The sequence below is a fragment of the Takifugu flavidus genome, chromosome 13 (genome assembly GCF_003711565.1).
Source record: "Takifugu flavidus isolate HTHZ2018 chromosome 13, ASM371156v2, whole genome shotgun sequence".
NCBI classification, from domain to species: domain Eukaryota; kingdom Metazoa; phylum Chordata; class Actinopteri; order Tetraodontiformes; family Tetraodontidae; genus Takifugu; species Takifugu flavidus.
The window spans coordinates 4,783,223-4,804,548 of record NC_079532.1 but is presented as its reverse complement, the minus strand read 5'-3'; the positions used below and the strand labels follow the sequence as shown (position 1 = coordinate 4,804,548).

General features: G+C 42.4%; 2 protein-coding genes across 3 annotated transcripts; one reads left to right on the top strand and one right to left on the bottom strand.

The window, feature by feature from the left end:
* The first annotated feature begins 10,691 nt into the window (after nucleotides 1-10,691).
* On the top strand, nucleotides 10,692-17,198 carry lctlb (lactase-like b). Of its 2 annotated transcripts, none has more exons than XM_057051160.1 (17): nucleotides 10,692-10,831; nucleotides 11,209-11,336; nucleotides 11,414-11,491; nucleotides 11,834-12,790; nucleotides 13,374-13,590; nucleotides 13,675-13,835; nucleotides 13,918-14,005; nucleotides 14,102-14,211; nucleotides 14,279-14,407; nucleotides 14,476-14,571; nucleotides 14,648-14,702; nucleotides 14,781-14,942; nucleotides 15,008-15,285; nucleotides 15,364-15,490; nucleotides 15,588-15,787; nucleotides 15,867-15,930; nucleotides 16,727-17,198. In XM_057051160.1, the coding sequence occupies exons 5-17, from the start codon at nucleotides 13,464-13,466 to the stop codon at nucleotides 16,840-16,842; spliced, it is 1,713 nt and encodes a 570-aa protein (XP_056907140.1). In that variant the 5' UTR covers nucleotides 10,692-10,831; nucleotides 11,209-11,336; nucleotides 11,414-11,491; nucleotides 11,834-12,790; nucleotides 13,374-13,463; the 3' UTR covers nucleotides 16,843-17,198. The 2 variants fall into 2 exon arrangements, with proteins under 2 accessions (XP_056907140.1, XP_056907141.1); XM_057051161.1 differs by having other exon boundaries at nucleotides 10,731-10,831; nucleotides 11,186-11,336.
* On the bottom strand, nucleotides 16,035-21,141 carry zwilch (zwilch kinetochore protein). Its single transcript, XM_057051159.1, has 18 exons — nucleotides 20,886-21,141; nucleotides 20,663-20,711; nucleotides 20,480-20,572; nucleotides 20,098-20,243; nucleotides 19,836-20,026; nucleotides 19,644-19,723; nucleotides 19,425-19,580; nucleotides 19,255-19,326; nucleotides 19,086-19,179; nucleotides 18,954-19,006; nucleotides 18,745-18,847; nucleotides 18,582-18,661; nucleotides 18,336-18,492; nucleotides 18,175-18,203; nucleotides 17,966-18,102; nucleotides 17,777-17,872; nucleotides 17,538-17,653; nucleotides 16,035-17,460 (listed from the first exon to the last, which is right to left on the bottom strand). The coding sequence occupies exons 1-18, from the start codon at nucleotides 20,933-20,935 to the stop codon at nucleotides 17,372-17,374; spliced, it is 1,791 nt and encodes a 596-aa protein (XP_056907139.1). The 5' UTR covers nucleotides 20,936-21,141; the 3' UTR covers nucleotides 16,035-17,371.
* Nucleotides 21,142-21,326: the final 185 nt, after the last annotated feature.

Below are 21,326 nucleotides of genomic sequence, written 5' to 3'. Positions count from 1 at the left end.
ACGTCAGCATGTGGGCAGCAGCGTAACAGAACCGCTGTCACAGAATCGTCCCCCTACAATCCTGCTTCTGATAGAAGCACTTAACCATGTTTATAGCTGCACAGGTTCAGAAAGAGGCCAGCAGCACAATGGAGCGGGGCAAGTTGGCTGCAACACCGCTGTGTGGGAAGCACCATTGCACACCGAGGAATCAAAACAAAGACACAGAAAGGAGAAGAAACTGGAAAGGGAATTAAGGAAATTGCTATTTTTTCCCTCTGTTCTCGTTTGCCACAGTGAATTCAACAGAAAACATTTCCTCGCACAGCAGGTCTAACAGCACTGGGGCCTGCGAGGAAACAGCGACGGACACCGAGTTCATTAGTGCTGCCGCCAAAAAGAGAGAAGAGAAGCATGAAAAATAGTTTGAGTTTCAGAAAAACAGCCGTCAGATCGGAGGAGGAGAAAAAAGAGGAAACACCGGATGAGGGATTGAGTGCAACCTTAAGGCCATTTATAGTATAAAAGTGATTATAAGGCAACAGGACAAAGCAACGGCGACCTCAGGCCGGCCCCAGCACTTTATGCTGACTTCAGAAGATTAAAAATACACATGTCACCTGTCCAACCCCCAAACGGAGGGCTAAACTATCATTTGATTGGACCATCGCAAACTCACAAAGCTGCCAGTCTTCCTGCAGTTGCCTTCCTTACCCCCGGCAGCCCCTGTGACCTGTCCTTCAGTCCACCCTCCAATGCTTTAATCCAGCTAACCTTGTCAAAACCACCAGACCTCATTCAGAACAAGCAGATGACTCTCTGCACGCCAGTGGGCCCTATAAATAGAAATTTCATTGAGGAGCAGCCGGCTGAATGGGAGGTATTGTAAACAGTGGGCCAGCCTGAAGCCTTACACGGGGCTAACCTGGGAAAGGGATGGAAAGTGACATGCTGCAGCCACGAGGCATGTAATAAAATAACAAACTGACCCCACTGGACCATTGTCCTTTACGGCTCTGAGAAAGGTTTCACCTCAAACTGTTCAAACATTTGTGCAAACTCTCATCATTGTTTGGGTTAAGCAATCACACATTAAGATTTATGCTTTTGACTAAGCGTAAACACTCTCTCCAAGGGTAATTCTCCCATGTCGATGTGATTTTGAGGTAACAGAGTAACAGAGTATTTTGGCACGCTGCAGGGCCATGTTTGCTAATACAAGAAGCAGGAATAATAGCAGGAGAATCCTTCCTTGGACTTTAGTAGGAGAAAACACTTTGACTCTTGGACGCATCGTGATGCAGGTGTGGACGATTTTAAGGTAATTCACGAATGTCCACAAAAATTAATTATCATTATTTCCTTTTGGAAGTGCAGAAGTGATGGAATGGAGCACACTTAGCAAAAAAAAAAATCCGACTACGGGCACCTTGTGTGTTAGAAGCATGTGGAAGCACTTTAATGGAGCTGAGGGGGAAAACAAGCGGGACCAGAGCCAAACTGTATACAAGCAGTGTCATGACAAACATGAGAAAGCACACTTTTAACCAGATTCTCCAACAATCCCAGGAAAGTCCCAGTTATCTCGATTGTTCTGCCAATTATTTTGACAGATCTTCCTGTGGTGTGAGGTTAGACTGCTTGGAAGAACATCAGCACTGCACCAACATCACGTAATTGTCAGAATTGTTGAATATTTACTATCGGCAGTCCTGTTGTGGGGGAACCAGAGATGAACACACACTGCGTGCACAAAAACAAGGGGATCTTAGAGTGTGACACTTTCAAAAGTTGGCGTATCCCTTTAATGAGAATGAGGCTGTTATCAATGAATTATTGCTCCGCTGCCTAGCACAGAAACAAGCTCCGTAGCATAATTACGACACCATATCTCCATTAACTTTAGATTAAATAGAATGCTAATAGAAAGCAGATTAGCAGGGCTCTGGCTCTGAATTCAACTAAAATTTATTATTTATAGTGCATTTAAACCAGGCCTTCATCCAGATTAATTAATCTGCATAAGTCATTTGATTAAAAATGCTAACGAATGTGCAGCCCATTGAAGGTTTAGCTGGAGGATTAGCGCTGTCTTGCTATCTGATGGCAAAACCTGCTCGATCAAGACGTTCGGGCCCCTCGATGCATCGCTTGGCCTTGACAAAAAGAAATACAGCTTCAATATCACCATTAATTAATCTGATCAAAATTTTTAATTGGTTGAAAGCCCTAAATAAGAAAAGCGTTTTGCTTTTACTGCCGCCTGGCTCTTGTCGATAGCTAAATCTTTAGTATGTGATAAATATGTGTACGAGCTGAGACAGACAACAGCCGCAACACACAGCGCAACAGAAGACCACGAGAGAGCATGAACCGTATTTAACACACACACACACACACACACACACACACACACACACACACACACGCACGCACACACACACACACACACACACACACCAGCCAGGGGGCAGCGGGCAGGGCTTTTCAGATGAGACCAGTAACCTTAACTTAAAATGTCAAATGCTTTTCTTTGACTTCATGGAAAACTGCATCTGATAGACCAGCGGCTACTAGACATTAACTGAGGGGAAGGGGTGTGAAGGAGGGGGGAAAAGGAAAAAATCAAAAGCTACAGCAACCTTTTGCCTCTTTGAACATGCTGTTCTAAAACAAAGATGCAGGAGGTGACACCTGATCATTTAATGGTGGCCACCTACAGCATTAGGGACAATCGTGCATTTTGCCCATGTTCAAGAAGGTGCTAAACCATTGCCTCATCCCCCTGCTGAAATTTCATCTAGGGCACAATCCCCCCATAGAGAGAACGGGGATATTTAGGGTTAAGTGAGCTGAAGACTCAGAAGACCAGCCAGCACTCCTCTCATCATCCCTGCCCTGCAGTTTCACAACACAATTTGTCCAGAACTGAAAAATATCTGCACTGAATGATCAGTTCTGATCTATTATTTTTAAACATCTATGACATCGTGTAGATAAAGGTTGAGGATTGCTCTGTGCTTGTGCTGCAGCCCCACACCCAAACTTCCCCATTTACTGAACCTCCTGCACTGACCCACCATCCACACAGGAACTGATTGGGTGCTGGGCAGCACACAAATTTTCATGCATGCAAGCAATAAAAAGAGAGAGGGAGGGAATTCTTGAAACTGAATTGTTAATGAAAGGAGCAAGGATCAGCAGCCCCCAAAAGGAGGGCGCTAGTAATAAACTGCTTTTCCCTACTGCTTTTATTAGGAAGCCAAATGACAGAGAGGATGATGAAAAATGGACGCCGGAAAAGAGGTAAACTGTGTTGGCTGTGTGTCTTTCAAGGGGAGGCATTTCCAGGCACAAAACAAGAAGTTCGTTTGATTTGGGCCACCAAGGGACGTCAGCTAACACCTAAGCTGTAACTCAGAAGTATCCAGGATTTGCCACCATCAGTATGTTTACTTTTTGTTAACTGGCCAAGACTAAAACTATTTTAAATTAGTAGCCAAAAAAATCAACATCTAAAAGAATCTCTTTTCTAAACTTGTTAGGCATTAGTTTATACAGGTATAACTTTTACTTCACTAGCGTGCTGCCGTTTGATAAACAACGCCCTCTTGTGGTCATCTGTAGAACGGTCCATCCCTCCAGTTTTCAGGGACGGTTGAATTCCATCCTCACAATTCCCGATATGACTGAATGTGCCAACGAATGAATGTATGTAATGCTTTCAACTTTGCCAAAACAAGCGGAAAAACCCTCTCCCTATACATTCTTCAGCCCGTTAGATTAAAGTGTCATTTATCATGTTTCTGGATAGAATGCTGAAAATAAAAATCAAAAGGTCTTATAAGTCTAATGACTCATATGAATGCAATGTTGAGTCATTATAAATAAAACCTATTAAACATCTGAGTCCAAGAGAAGAAAACAGAAAGCTGTAAATTGTCACGACAGCCAACTTTTCACTCCTTACAAGCTGGAGACGATCATTGAAAAGCTTCAGCTGAATGGAAACAGAGCAACGGTGGCAAGACCCATCAAGTTAGCAAAGCGACTGTTAAATCGTTGTAATCTGTTATTGTTTTCACAGAAAGGAACGATTAGGCCTAATTCTCCTCAGTCAAGAGTTGCAGTCTTGTGTATTTAATCATAAATTGGGAAACGCAAGATCCTTCTGCAGCTTTGCAAAGCCTTCCAACAATAACACCTTCCTGTTGAAAAGGAAAATCTTCTCCCTTTCTTTCTCCTGAAACTCTTTCACTCATTTTCTCTATTACCGAAACTAATTAAAATCTGATATTCCCGAAAAGATTATTTTTAGTCATTAAAAACCATCAAAAGCATAAAGGTAGGTGCTTGTTGGTCGAATCTTTGCTGCTTTAGGTGTGTTTCTGTAGATCGGGGGCCCTCGCTGAGATGGATGAGGAGAGAGAGGAGGAGAAACGGGAGTAATGGACCAGACAGAAATGTTGATGCCTGCCAAAACCAACTCTGATCCCTGCTCCGAAACCATCCGATCATGGGAGCAGTCGGTCTGGCCTCAACTGGAGGTGACTGTGTGTCTACATGACATGTTACAAGTCAGAGGAAATTGGAGATAAACAGATAGAAGAATGTGATCTCTGCTGGAGGTAACGAGACACAGGGGGCAGGAAATAAACCTGTATTTAAGCTGATTACCCGAGCAGAGTCCCAGCCTCCCTCGGCAGCCCCGTACAGGCCAGCATCACCACTACCAACAATGTTAATTAGAGGTTTGTTAAGGGGGGGAAAAAAGGCAGCCTTGTCAGGACTGCCGGAGTGTTAGTGATGGCTGGCTGGAGGGGGACATGCAGGGCTCTTAATTGGGTCTGTATGCTGTATCGGTGGCTGGTTGGAGTGCTGGTGATGATTGCTCTGAGCAGGTGGCCGTGGTGGCAGCTCCATGCAGGCTGTCCCAGGCCAGCCTGTCTGTTCTTGTCAGGACCTGGAACACTGAGCAGACAGCTCTTGAGCCCCGCGCTCATTACGCCAAGTTGCCCACCCTGTTGCCTAGCAACGCCTTCAAAGACCCTCCACAACACTTCATCCCTGGTCCCACAGTGTCTCTCATAGGCATGAACCACTACTTTCCTACCGGTGGTGGGAGCAGAAAACCCCACTATTACCATCCCGTTTCCAATGGATACATCACATTTTCTTGTTGGGACTAACAACACACACCAGTCGAGGCGCACCCCCAAAATATTTCCTCATTTCACCATTATCCAGCTCCACCCTGTCAGAATCCACAGGTCTACATTTTAATGAGGCATTGACTCAGTTGTGACAGATTCTCAAGAGTATTCAAACGCAGGCACCCAAATGTAGACATGAGCATGCACACGTGCACACAATCAATCTTTTTGCCATTTAGTTGTGGCAAAGCGGGCATGAAAGGGAAGCCCCTTATAAATAGTGCTATTTTACCTCAGCTCCCATCCAGCATTTGAACCGTGAACTGTTGCCATGGCAAAAACCTTTCACAGGCCTATTTTGTTTCCCCGAAACCACTGAAGGCAATCTTTAATGGAAAACGTCTGAGACATTGGTTTCATGCTTTTATTACCCAAATGTCATCAGTTCACTTGAGAAAATATGCCCCAAAAATGTTTCCCTCGGTGCGGTTGGAGGGCTTTGGACAACAGCGGACCACAATTTAGTCAGATTTTAATGAATAATTCAAAAGTGTGAAAGAATTGATCATATCTGGGTCTGAATAGATGGAGCAGCTCATGAGGAACAAAGCCAGAGCTGGAGGCAAAACAATAGATCAATTTCAGTTTTGGTACAATACGAGGCCTGTTGCGTTAAAGGGGGGGAATTAGCTACTTTAAAAACCTTTAAACCAAGGAGCCCTTTTTCAAGGCCGCAATTGTGAATTTAAGGAGGATATAATTCATGCAACCGCAGAAGAAATTGGAGCAGGGATGGAATCCAATCAAAACCAACATCACCCCCTAATATGCAGTGACTAATCTGGCAGCCGCAGATGTTATTTTCACTTTTATTTTCTCTGGTGGGTTTGGGCTGCAGTCACAAGACAGAAATGTGCAGAAAATATCCCACTGCTCAGTTCTGCTGAAAAATGTCTTCAACTGTGTCTCTGCGTTTAGAAGCTAAATCTCTGGTCCTCGCACGGTTTACTAACACCAGCATCGACACTAATCTGAAGGAATAAAACAGCATAAAGTAAATTAAGTCAGTAGATTTTGACTTTAGGATAGGAATACATGAAAGGTTCATATCAAATGTGACAGGCGTTGCCACGGATACGCCTCAACAACGCATCAAACGCAGCGAGGAGACAACTGTAGCTGAAATCCAGGTCAACATGATTGAGAACAAAGCCCTGCGAGGTGACCTGGAGAGGATCTGCCGATCTATCCGGGCGAAATCATGAACGTCTGACAGCAGTTTCAGCATCATCCTGACGGACCCTGGAAGGATGTCCTGGAAAAGAGGAATAAGGCAAGCTTCTCTAGGAAGAACTGGAGGATTTATTCACTGCTGAGCAGCAGCTTGACAGTTCTCAGCTCGGTGAGAGGAAGAGAAAAGACAAGTCAAGAGGCCAGACTGACAGTAATGACGCTGCTGCGCTGGGGCATAAATATGGTTATTAAGATTTAGGAAATTACTGCAAAACCCCCCTGATTTTAAATCAGACATCCGATTCTAAGTGGAGTTACACATTAAAGCTCCTTAGTTCCATTTAAGTGCTACTTGAATGCATCTGACACATTATTATAGGTATTGGATAATTCCGAGGGGTTGAATGGAACATTTAAACCTCCTCCTTTGCAGTCTGATTTTTGAAATGGGAAAGTGGTGAATCTCCAAACTATGAAATTACTAGAATTAACCAGTGGAAAAGGGGCATTTAGATTATTTGGAAGGGTTGTGTTTCTTTCCATGTCCAATTTCACTGTGAGCCATCTGCCTTCCTCTTCTGCTGCCCTGTGTCATCTGCAGTAAATGAGAGCTCAAGAGCTTATTTACTGTATAAATCAGGAAGGAGGTTACGTCCACCGCAGATATTCCATAAGGACTGTCCACGGCTCCGCGGTCTGCCACTGTTTCGTTAATTGAACAATAAGAACAGTGATATCAAAGCCAGGCAACAGAGCGTTTTTAAATTAAACATCACTTTTAGGACACAACGTATAGCCCCAGACAGACAATAATGATTAGTTCCACTCTCCAGATGCAACATGGTGGGTACAGTGCCAGTCCTGAGGGAGAAATCTGACCCCGATTTTGTCAGTTGACCTCTGTCCTTGGCGTCACCACCTCGGACTTCTCCCGGCCAAGCTGTATTTTATAACTGCCGCGTCTCACTCGCTGGGTTGTGGTGACGCTCGCTATTTTCCACCTTTCTCAAAAACAAGTTGTGTCATATTTTGTCAGGCAGCTGGATATTTGAGCCTGAAAGGGGCTAACTAAGGGGAAGGAAACGAGCCTGCCGACAGTTCTAATGAATTATTATGAAAAAAGAAACAGTAAGTTTTCCTACTGGCTGGGTTGGCATTTAAATGATGTTTACCTTAGCATACCAAGGGAAGAGAATTATGTAGGCTCAAGAGAATGTGCACGCATTTAAGAGAGCGAGAGGAGAGAGAGGTAATTTATCACCGTACTCTTGATTTGATGGAAGTGGTACAAGTTTGGGATAGTTTGTTGGTCTTACAGGAGAATGGCCAGTTGCACACACACGCTGCGTATGGGTGGTCAAGTGGTTCACAGTCTTCAGCGGTGACATACATCGAGATTTTGCGCAGCCCCAACCCCAAATCTGCCTCTCGCCACGCCTGACCAAACCGCAGCATATCATGACCCAAACCTGAATGATCAGTGATCTGAAGCATTCCCCAGGCAGCAACATGAAGAATTTCACTTGATTTAGCCTGGCCTAAATCAACAAGCTTTACTGTGGTTACAATGGATTACTTTACACCCAGGACCTGCCAGCACTGTTCCAGGCATCTGACGTACATCTGAGGACCAGACCTCCATGGCTGCCTCTGCCTTTTCAATCTCCAACGATCACAAAATGTTGCACATCTTTTCCAGTCCCAGTCTGAGCGCTTGTGTCTCTTTGGACAGATTGCTTTAACATGTAAAGGCCAGATAACAGTCAAGTATGCAAGCTGAAATTAAAACAGACCAAGATGCTGGAAGGGTGCTCGGCTGAACTCGTCACACTTTGAAACAGGCACAGAACCAAGAGAATCCTTCTGGGCTCCAGATAACGCCCGGTTTCACTGAATGAGAGTGGATGGTCAAGAGTGACATTTATAGATCAAGTGTAAAAGAATCTGCAGAATTAGGCACAAACTGCACATTTATGAGCATGAATTGCGAAAAAATGCTCAAAATTTGTAAGGAAAATTATGGCAATTGCCCAGATAAAGTAGGGAGAATAGTTCATATTTATGTACAGCTCAAGTAAAACTACAAAGTTACAGAAACACACACACACACACACACAAACGCAAGTGCTGATAGACAGAAACCTCTCGGTGGATTATATCACACCGCTGAGGTTTGTTGATTAACTCGGTGATCAATCATCTTGTGTGACGGTGACGGCAGGGTCGGCCTGATTAAGCAGCCGACTGATTTAGTGTGAAAAGTTTAAATGTATAGAAGAATCAAGACAAGAACGCCCATTATCTGATGTCTTCACCTCCAGGCAGAAGACTGATGGCAGCTACAGATGTGGAACCCCACAGTTTTAGCACTACATGCGAGGCTCTGTGTGCTTTTCTCGAGTTTAAACGCCATAATGGAATCTCTGCTATATTCGCACATGCATTCATTTACAGGACAGAAAATGTAAATGTTAATGTGTTGCCATGGGGGAAAGAAAACACTCCTATAGCCCCTTTGTTGAACGAGCCTCTTCCTTTGATGAGTACCTGCAGATCTGTCCACACCAGCGGCGTCAAATATTAGCGAGCAAACTAACTTTGTTATAATAGTAAATGCCAGAGTACTGGTGGAGTCGAGCGCAGCGAGCGCTTTGTTCCTGAGCCACAGAGGAATGACAAATGATGCCAAGCATGATCTGCTTTTGCTCAGCTGTGATTGCAAAAGAACACGATTCCCTTTGGACTCTCTGACCCCCATCAACTCCACAATGCTGTTTTTAAAAAAAAAAAAAATCGTATTTCTCAGGGCCTCGATCTGCATCTTCATCCCCTCTCCATCCTCTATCTTTCAGTCCTCCTCTATTTCCATGATTTGGTTTACGTTTTTTTTTTTTGCCATGGTTGAAAATTGAGTCATAACTTCCTGACAGCACTCTTCAAAGGTCATCCACCCCCTTTTCTCCATTTTCCCCCCTTCTTCCACACCCACTTTCTTCCTCTCCCTGTAGGGAGGCCCCTCATCCAACACACCCAGTAACACATTCCACAGCCATTGGGAACAGCCTCTACACAGACCCACTCTAAGGAGCTAATAAGCTCTAGCTTCAGCTGCCACCAGACCTCAGCACAAGGCGTGAACCGTGCCAGTGAGAGCTTTGGTTTTGATTACAATATTGCAGCAACAGAGTCCAAGTGATGACAAGAAAAAGCAACTGTGGCTCCCACGAAGTCCCGTGATAACTGGAGCTAGCTTTAATAAAACTTTCACAGCGAGGCCTCTCACCATGGCAGGTGTGATCTGGGGGCACCTTTCCATCTTGTTCCCAAATCATTGAGGTTACCCTCATTTATCTGTGTTTGTTTTGTATTTTCATTAACAGTCCCACTTGCTCCGCTGCACACTGCTCTGGGTGGTCCTCTGTTTTCTCACAGCAATAGTATCAGCGGCAAATGTTCAAATCCAAGATACAAAGATTTACAGCTATAACTCAAGTCTTGCAAGAACTCTGCCAATTCCACAGTTATTCTTAAGTGTGAAAGTTTGTGCCAAACTATTATATGTAATTTTGTCAATTATTGGGTGATTCATCTAATAGGCTCTGATTTAGTTATGTCAGACTGTGGTAACTTGGCCAGCAGCTAAAATGTATCATAGAAAAAGATTGACTGACAGTGAAGAAGCACAAACACAAACAGGTAATTTAGTCTGCTGTGATTATCAATGCACACACCTGGATTGAATTAGTAATTCACAATTTACAAAAATGAGCTCTGTATCCCATCTATTCACCCTTATCTTAATTTATTCATCTTGCACCTTTCAGGATGAAAGGGGAAGCAAGCTGGCAAAATTGTTGAGCAGTAATGGCAAATGGTCATAATGGTATGATAAGAAAAACTTTCGATCAAATGTTAATCTTACTTTGGTGAGGGACATTTGATTAAATGTGTGATGTAGTTGCCAGCAGGCTTCTTTTTAATGACCTATTTGTCTTCCATTAGTTTGACCCTTGTGTTTTATAGACCAATAACATGAACAGTTGGTAGAAATTAGGTTTCCTGACAAATTTTTCACTTGCCACATCAAAACCTATTAATGAGTTTTTAAAAGTAGAAGGAAACACCTACATAATTAATCATAATTAGCTCATTTTGCATACTTGTCAAAAGAAAAAATATAATTGTGTATTAAGTACTTATTTTTACTAGCACATTTGAGACTTTTGATAGATATGCAAACCTTGGATTCCAGATCAGGACTAGTATTTAAATCTTAATTCAGGTACTGGAAAAAGGTTTAAATACTAAATTTACGTCACAGAAACGAACTACACAGTGTTGACCTCAAGATGTCGCCAAACTCAGGCTTCCGCACAAAGACTGAACCGGATGTGACCTCATAACTGACGGACCAAAACATTTAGCTTGGCGCTACAGCTTTATCACAACAGCTAGATTTTTCAAAGGTAAGTTATAGTATAGTGTATCACCAATATCCATATTTCTATGCAGCTGTAGGTAAGTCTCTATTAAAAAGGGTCCTTTTTTAAATGGTTCTTTCAAGTTTTATGTCAAATTACACATGTAAACGACGAAATACAGCTGCGTATCTACAATTGATTGAGTGTATGGGTGGCAAACTTTTCACGCGAAAATCGTCTTTAATTTCAAACATTTATGGATATTAGGTCCGTGAAAGTCTGTAGAGTTGAGCTCAACGGTAGATAGGAGACAAGAATATGGTTTACAGCGTAGGGAAAAAACAATACAGCCTTTGTTTTTCTTAAGGGTCTCACTAATTCTCTCTGACATCACAACAGCGACCTGTTGTATTATTTTTCAGTGCTAAGGAATGGTCTGACTGCAGCAGGGCCAGCAAAGATGCACAGTCGCTTGCAGGAGTTGAAGAAGGAAGAGGAGACTCTCCTGAAAATTAAAATCATGTTGCAAGACCAACTGAACCGGTTGAAGGTCTGCAGGAGATTCAGTGTGTGTTTGAGTATCTGCCTGTGGTGTATCGTCTGCATGATGTCTCATTTGTCCCTCAGTTCGAAGAAGGTGAACTGAAATCTATCATCAATGCTCAAAGAGGAGATGGAACCTCTGAACAGCCTGCAGAATCTGAGGTAAACCACACCAACTGTTTAGATCGCTTAATCTGTCTGTGTTAGTGTCAAAATAAGAACTGAAGAAAACGGATGTTTCATTCAGTCAGGGGGTGTTTAATGGCTTAACTTTAAGAGAGCAATTGTGTTTAGGCTCACAAATATCAGACAAACTTAATTTTGTACTTTAAATGATAATGTTTACTGCATTCTCTTTACTACTTATAATGCATGTTTTTGCTCACTTTGCCTGCATTTTCTATTGTTTCCTCTATCGGGTATTTGAAAATTTCATCTAATACACTTTTATGCAAATATAACTAATTTCACAAGTAGTCAACATGTGTGTTTGTTTCTTATTAGGTTCAGGTTCATATGAACATTGATGATGAGAGCGAGATCAATCAAACCAAACTGCTCCTTAATTCTGCTGTTGCTGGTGAGATGGATGAAGATGAAGAAGAGGAGGAGGAGGATGACGACAAAGACAATGAAGACAACGATGGGCTTGAGTGGATGCAGGAAGATGAGGATGAAGATGATTACTGAGGCCCTCAGTATTTCTTGATGCTTCACTATTTGAAGTGTGTAAGAACTAAATGTAGATGGACATCTGTTCATTTGTTACCTGGTTTTGTATTTTGCATTAGTGGGAGGTTTGTGTGGATGGAGTCAGTGAAAACTACAGTGATAATGTGTAGTAAACAAATAACCTCTCTGTTGCCTTATTTACAGGTTGTAACTCCAGATTTAGAAATCACCTGTCATATCTGATACTGACACAGTATTGTTAGGTGCTTGTAGGTTACCAGAAATATTGTGCAGTTTCAGTATTAGTATTAAATATGTATGGCTGGGCCATATTAGAGTTATATGCTGTGTATATTATGTAAAATAACATCAAGTACAGAATAAAACATTGATTGAATCTAATCTGTTACATTTAACTCACCAGCCTCACTGTTAAAACGTTACTTTTTCCTTGTCGGGTCCTCGCAGAAGGGTAATACCTGTGTTAAATCGCCCTACCCCCCCCTCCTCACAAATGGGTAGTGCAGTGCAAACATTTTCCACAAGTAAACCATTCAGCATTTTCCAAACAGCTAAAACAATACAGCGCAACTCACAATAAGGCCAGTTTTCACGCTGACAGCAGGGACAGCTCTGGAGAAGCGTGGTGCTCGAACGGCAACATACAATAGAGATCGTAGCAATAGATATATACGGCTTTCTGCTGCGGCGCCACGGGGGCTCCTGTTCACACAGCGGCTTGAGCACAACACACACCTGCTGCAAATGAATTCTTCGTGAGGAGCGCAGGTAATCAGACATCTCGTGCGTGCATGTGTTTGCATTTGGAGATGTGAGATAAGATTGTATGAGCAAAAAAATGGGATCCCACAAATGATTCTATTGTGTGTGGAAAAGAAATGAAAATGCAGAACTTTATTGCCATTGTACAAAACTCTGTTTCGGTCCTACTATCAAGAATTTAAATTTTGTAACTTCTATAACTTTCCTTTGGCCGTATCGGTCTTAATTATGTTTCTCGTCGGTTAATTCGATTGAAATGTGTGCATTAAACAAGGCAACGTCACAAAAGTAGCACTTTAGATAGTCCAGTAATTATGCAGGAAGTTAGCGAGTATTTAGACTTAATTCATGTGTGTATGCAGAAAACATTTGAGAGAGGTGAATCCAGAGTGTGTATGGGATCTGTCTGCCTCAGCACGATGAACTCACACCCCACTGAGCTTCAAAAGGGACGTTTGACTCAGCATTATGGATGTGGGACCCCCTGGGCGCTATTTGACTGGGCTGACAGCCTATCATACATGTTATTAACTTAAAACAGGCATTTTTAAATTTTAATTGTTGAATTTAACACAGCTGCAACTGGCAGGTGTCATTTTGCAGTGAAGCCGAGTGGTGATCTGTGAGCAGAGACTGGAGCACAACAGGAGAGTGACTTTGCTGCAGGCTCTGGAGGACCATGCTGCCTCGCCGCGCACGCACGGTGGGCCATGTGCTTGTGCTGGTGCTGTGTCTGTCTTCGGCTGAGGACTTCGACTGGACAAAGAACGACCACGGCTCCTTCTATTATGGCACTTTTCCAACTGGTAATAAGGTCTTTTTTCCCTTAAATTTGAACTGTAAATGGAGACATTAGGGGGAGGCCATCCAACAATGATGTCATTTATCAGGATTTTCGTGGGGTGCCGGCAGTTCAGCCTATCAGACCGAAGGAGCCTGGGACAAAGATGGAAAAGGTCTGAGCATCTGGGACGTGTTCAGTCACAAGAAAGGCAAAGTCCAACATAATGGCACAGGCGACGCTGCTTGTGAGGGCTACTACAAGATCAAGGTGAGGGGGCAGGATGTGATCTGAGTTCTAGAAAAGAGGGCAAAACAAGCCAGTGTTTCACTCTGTGGTGTGTGGGCAACAGGATGATGTTTCCCTGATGAAGGAGCTGAAGCTTACTCACTATCGCTTCTCCATATCCTGGCCTAGAATCCTCCCCACTGGCATCAAGTGTGAGTAGCTGATAATGCAAATTCCAGCTAAATTCGCTATCGCCTTTGATGATCGGCCGTCAAATTTGATCGATTGAACGTGTCCTTTATTCACAGCTGACCATATAAATGAAAAAGGAATACAGTATTATGACGATCTGATCAACCATCTGCTGGAGAACAAGATCACCCCCGTTGTTACTCTGTACCACTGGGATCTCCCGCAGGTCCGTATACAAAATACTCAAGAGCCACAACTGAATTTAATCTCATCCTAGTTCTTTTTGTTTTTAGGTCTTACAAGAGAAATATGGCGGATGGCAGAATTTAAGCATGGTCAATTATTTCAACGACTTTGCCAACCTGTGCTTTGAGAGATTTGGCAACAGAGTCAAGTACTGGATCACCTTCAATAATCCGTGGGTATGTTTGCAGCTCAGATCAATCTTGAGATGTCTCCCATTACACCAGTGTAATAGAATCTGCTTCAGTCCGTAGCGGTTGAAGGCTATGAAACAGGCGAGCATGCTCCTGGCCTAAAGCTGAGGGGAACGGGAGCGTACAGAGCTGCACATCACATCATCAAGGTAGAAGAAAAACTGGTTCATTCGTGTAATGTAGTTTAATTCCCAAACTGATCATGTGATGTTTTGTTTTGACCAGGCACACGCGAAGGTCTGGCACAGCTATGATATGCAGTGGAGGGGGAAACAGAAGGGTAAGCGAGGACAAGCTTGTGGAGGTGACGCCTCTGTTATTGTTTATCAGTGCTGACGGGTGTCCTGCACGTCTGCAGGTTTAGTTGGAATCTCTCTGGGGGGAGACTGGGGAGAGCCGGTGGACATCAGCAACCAGAAAGACATTGAAGCGGCAGAGAGATACGTCCAGTTCTACCTGGGCTGGTTTGCCACCCCCATCTTTCATGGCGACTACCCGCAAGTGATGAAAGACTTCATTGGTATGGTGAAACAGGTCATCCTGTCATTCAGAGAGGCAACTGCTTATTCTTGACCTTGCACACAGGGAGGAAGAGCGTCCAGCAGGGCCTCGGGACGTCCCGCCTGCCCACCTTTTCTCCCCAAGAGAAGAGCTACATCAAAGGCACCTGCGACTTCCTCGGCATCGGCCACTACACCACGCGCTACATCACCCAGAAGAACAATCCATCCAGCCGCGGCAGCAGCAGCTACTTCACCGACCGCGACCTGGCCGAGCTGGTGGACCCCCGCTGGCCTGACCCTGGTTCTGAGTGGCTCTATTCTGTGCCCTGGGGTTTCAGGCGCCTACTCAACTTTGTGAAGGTGGTGCCGACTTGGTGGGATTTCCTTTCTACGTTGTCACTAATGTAACTCTTATGGATTGTTTGATCTGTCCTGTAGTCCCAGTATGGAAACCCGATGATTTATGTGACTGAGAACGGAGTCTCTGAGAAGATGGCGTGCACTGAGCTGTGCGATGAGTGGAGGATACACTATCACAAAGACTACATTAATGAGATGCTTAAAGGTGAAATAGCTATGATCTGTCAGTCACCTGTGTAGATTTATTCATTGCTTTTGCATCTCATATTTTCCAAACGTTTACTTTCCCTGGTGCCATTCAGCAATCAAAGATGGCGTCAATGTGAGGGGCTACACTGCCTGGTCCCTGCTGGATAAGTTTGAATGGGATGAGGGCTACTCTGAGAGGTTTGGCTTGTATTACGTGGACTTCAGGAACAAAAACAAACCCAGATATCCCAAAGCTTCTGTGCAGTTTTACAAACGCGTCATCAGCTCCAATGGTTTTCCCAATCAGAGAGAGGTGGGGCCGCCTGTGGATCTGTTAGACCGTCATCCAGTTGGTCACGATGTCAATTGATGTATTTTTGAAAATCCAACAGGTTGAGAATTGGAGGAGGAAAGCGATTGAGACGTGTTCTTCTAGCAACCAGCTTCTTGCTGCTGGTCAGTGCGTCTATCTCATCACCTCATTTGTCTGTCAATAAATCAAAAACTAGCTGGGGTAAACAAAGATTATGACATCAATCAAAAACTAAATGTACACAACGTGTTTTCAATTTTTATTCTTTGGAATTAAGAAGAAAAAGTAATAGATTAAAAAACAGTAGTTCAAAATTGCTTTAACCATAAAAACCCTAATGAAGAAAATATCTTACACACTAAATAAGATATCTTCTTTGTTTGCCCCTCCAGCTAGAAGGAAGTCCAAGGAACAAACAGAAATGCCAAAGGTTTGGCCAGTGCATGATGAAGTTTAGAGCTTGAGGGTATTTCTCTGAAATTAAAGCCATTTTTAACATTGCTGTGATTGTGAGTTGACTAACAGCATTAAAACTCTGCTGGATACTCCATAAGGCAGGATTCCACATTTACCCAGATGCCATAAATCCAATCTCTGTGATATAGAAGTAAACTCAAAGGGCTGTTGAGTTATCTGGCTGATGGACTAATTCTGCTTTCTGGAGTATTGCAGTGTTGGGTGCAGTTCTCAAAGGGTTAAACTGCCGTTAATCAACTAAGTACTTTCTCTTTTCTCATTAGAGGAACAGCGGAGTACTGCTGCCAATATTCTAAGACTTATTCATGGTAAGGAATCACTTATGCTCACTAAAGCAGCTAAAAGAATGATCTGGTTCAAAGAGGATCCATTAACCCTTTGAGTGCTGTGCTGAAGCTTGGCTACTTGCTTCATAAACGGTATCCTGACAGTGCTTCTGATGAGCTGTTCGTGTCTTCGCAGACCCTTTAACCAGCCACATGGAGATGGTAACAGAGATTGTTGTTCCCACTGTGTGCACACTCTCCATTCTGCTCAGTGCAGTTTTCCTGATGTTCCTGCTACGGAGGCGGGACTAGAGAGGAATGCTCACCAACTGGAGCATCGACACACACATACACACACACTGTATTGTATGCTTTCTTTAGCTGATCTGGTGTGGATCTATACACATTATTGAAGGTACTCTGACATGCATACGCCGCTTGCTGCAAAACATAGTTTGAGGCTACTGTAATGACTTTACTGGCTGGTAAACAATCATGTGAAGAGCTCATTTTACAATATTGCTGTGGATCTTAAGGGCTAAAAAAGTCAGTTACTGTAGCTTATGCTTTCATTTAATTAAAAATGGCTAAATATACCTTCTATCATTCAGCTACAATATGGAACAGAGAATATTATGCAAATCTGGTAATAAATATGTTATTGGTAACCCAAACAACTGCATCATAACATGGACATACAAAGGTCATGGAAAACATTTGACGGAAACATCAGACACTTTGAACATTTATCTATGCTTCGTGATGCAGGGTGAGGCCTTCTGCCTTGTTTTTATCAAGCTGACAATAAACATCTCCAATGTTGTTGGTGCTCTGCTTCAGTTCATGCAAAGTTAACGAGACTGCAACAGACCATAGTAGAGTAGAAGGCCGGCTCTTCATCGTCCCCATTCACCGTTTCATTTGATAAATCTGAAAAAAATTGAAGATATTATGTTTCCAACAGGACGTGACATGAATTGTGTTTGGGATGAGCATTGAAAAAGCACCTGTTTGAAAGATGACATGATCAACAAGTGGTTGGTCACTGAACTGTAGGCACGTTCTGACCTCGCGAGGACCGTGGCCACTGGACACCTCCACCCCCCACATCACCGGGTGCTCTCTGAAAGATACGGAACCATGAGCGATGAGATAACGGATCATCTCAAAATTTTGCAACTCACTTTTGCTTCAGAGGGGGTGCAGCAAGAACATAAGAATCATGGATTAAAGTACATCTACTTACTTCTGGTAGAAATGGCTGATGAGTGCAGGTTTGACCTGCAGTTTGAATACATGACCTTCATCATAAGGGTACATTTTGTAGTGCTGCAAACACGATCTGTGAGGGAGGAAGCCATCGTGTTTGATTACAAAAGTACATTTTGGCTGCTCGCCACAAAAGTGGTACCACCCAGAAAAGAGACGTATTTACTGTGTGAGAAGGAAGAGTCGGTCGTACGGCAGCCCCAGAAAGGTGCTGCATGTCAAAACGAGTTCCAGCACATGGTGCAGTTTTCGGAGTCTGATCACTTGCTCCTGCAGATCAACCTCTGTGCTCAGGTAGTAACACTGCCGGGTAACATACTCGAGTTTAGAACACTTACTTACACTTACTATCAGTCACTCACAAAATAAACTTACCAGATGGTTTAGAGTGGTCAATTCTTCACCTGAAACAAATAAAACATTTATAAAGCATTCAATTAAAGTCAGTTTGTGTAATAAAATTTGTATAATACAAAATGTCACAATATTCTATATATGATTATTATCTTATACAGGTATTCTAAGTGTGAGATTACCAATTAGGTAGTTAATGTAGTCTTTTCTCATCTTGTCAAGGCCCATCTCTAGCAGCATGTTTACAGGGGTGACTCCTGTGAGGGACACATGATCGATCTGCTGATGGTACGACTGCATGATGAGCTTGCTGAGAGAACTGCTGCTGTCTCTGTGAATCTGGAACAGAGAAGACCAAATAACACACTTAGCAGGACCATCAATGGTGCTAAGGTGGAAAAAATGTATTCCAGAGCATCTTTTTATACCCAGGGTTTGACGTTACCAAATTTCAACGCGTCAATGACCAATTTCAGGCAGTCTCCTATGTCCTGGTAAGACATCACACCTATGATGAAAAAACAAGGATGACATTTCAGTTGGAAATACTGAGATAAATGGGGGAAGTCCAAACTAAAAGAACCAACTTACTCTTTCTCATTAGGACCCATAGCTGCTCCACAAAGTCCAAATCTCCTCGTATCAACACAGATTTAAAAATAGGAGGGTCTGTCTCAGGGTCTGGATTTGTGGTCTTTTAAGTAGATTTGAATGTTGGAACATTATTACACACTTTACACTTTTATTTATATTTATTTACTGTATATTCAAAAAGTCTCCCATGTTTAACACTAACTTACCTCCACTGGTCTGGAAACCTTCTCTTGTAATTTCTTGGTCGTGCTCTGGACCTCTAACATAACCGGAAAACTGTTTTCAGCACTACACACCAGCATGAAACTCTAACAAATATGATGTTGATAGGTGCAGACCTTCTAAGAAGGCTTTGGTCAAGTCAACGGGAGAAGTGCTGTCAAGTGGTTCCACCCATTCGGTCTCACCAGTTCTTAAACCATTTGCAAGTGCCTAAAATACGAGAAATCTAATATATTCAGTTATTTATTTATGTGTTGACATTTATCATAGAGGTGGAATACAGACCTGAAGAAAGTCTAACTCTCTGTACATCTCAAACATTGGGCTCCTCATGTCTCCACAGCTAACTTTGATATTCTGCATGTGAGCAAACACAAAACAAAATTTAACTACCGGTACATAAATTGTGTACTAGACTGTGTTTTAGTGTCCCACTGTTCCTTAAGCGTGATTACCAGTGTTGCTGAAGCGGACAGTGGAGGGGTCTCAAGGATAGTCTCCATGTGGTTCCATTTGAGGTCCGCTGTCACACTACTCTGTGACTCAATCAAGGAATTTTCAACAACAGTGGAGCCAAACAAGATGAATCTGGCACTGCCTTTAAGATTCATCTGAAAGTATTAATAGCGGTAAGTAAAAAATGTCCATACATGCAAATTTACACAGTCACTCACAGAGGATGGGTGATGTCTTCTTTTGTGCTCTTGTTTGATATCATCCAAGGATAGAAATAATCTTTTGTCTACAGTTGAACCTAACAACATATAGGTTGATTTAGGACAAATCTGATCAATATAAGTATATATTGTTACACTAGTGATGTTTTAAGAATAACTTAATCAAATAAACCAATACTGTAATTATACCTTTGCAGGTGACCGAGTATAATTTGATGCCTGATACTTTATTTGAGATGCATATGGTTTCAGCTCCAAGCCAGGTGGTTCCATCTGGATCAGACATGTCACATCTCACCCAGAGAGGGAGTAAAGCAGGACCATTTCCCACAGCAGAAACATTAGGATTTTGAGATAAAGTGTACCACGATAGAAGCTGTCTATAAAACAGAGAGAATTTATTAGAAAATCTTAGTCTCACATTATTTTCAGTCAGGAGAATGACAGTCACCTTGCTTTCATGACTGTGAGTGGTTGTGGGTCCAACACAGTCTGGTGTTCAATCTCCCCATTAACTTCAACTCCATTATCATCGCCCTCATCAGAGCAAGTTGATGTTTCACTTTTTTGATCCTCAACTTCAGTTGTTTTTGGAATCTTGTCAAAAATCAAAAGTAGGAATATAATTAGTGAAGGCACTTGAAAACATACAGAAAAGGAAAATCCATTGCATCATAAGGTATTCACACATGCCACAGAGACAATACAAAGCATATATTATTATTTTAAAATAATTATAACAATGGTGAGCCGAGTCAGCGAGGGTGTCTTTTTAATGGGTGTAACAACCACCCTTATAATGATAAATCAGTCACAGCAAAATTATTACTCACAGCTTTTTCACAAATGAGTACTGGCTGATTGGCACAGTACATATTTATCACAGACAATTGGTCACCCTTCATCTTTAATATTTGCATGTCCTCCTGAAACCCAGAGAGAGTTCAGTAAATTATACTGTAGCACAGATAAGATGACAGAGACCATATTGGCAATTTATTTTAAATAAAAAGTACCTCAAGTATGTTACAAGGATTGCTGCCTTCCTCTTCATCTTGTAAAGACCTTTTGTACAACGCAATTGACAACGATAATTAATAACCTCTTCAACGTAAACTGTTAATGGTTACTAAACTGAACAAGTACATAATCTTAAACGGACAATGCATAGAGTATTTTGAAGTTAGCCAAGAAGGCTAAATTGTATGGGGTTCAGAAAAACAACTACAACAAACTCACCGTAGAATATTATAAAACGTCTTAGCCCTTGATATCATCTTCGAACCCATTTGAAAATGTGCCACGATGAATTCCGTAAATAGGAGAGATTTTGTAGGGGGAAAAACTGAAGTTTGACGCAAATTTCTAATTTTTGAGCTGCTGTTATTTGACAGTCGCGCGCTCTGCTGCTGACGTCATAAGGTCGTAGTTCATCATGTTTTCGTAGTAGCTTAACGCGCCATGTAAGTAACTATAAACTTTTTATATATGCATACCCCCATAAAGAATGGTTATAACACAACTGAATATATGTCACATGTTATTGAAAATACAATTTATAGAAAATGGGTTTTTACTAAAAACCATCATCCGCCAACATGGCGTCAAGAAATAGTTCCATTTACAACATACTTCTTTTCATATTTAACAGTCGTAAAATAATATTAAAACGCACATTAT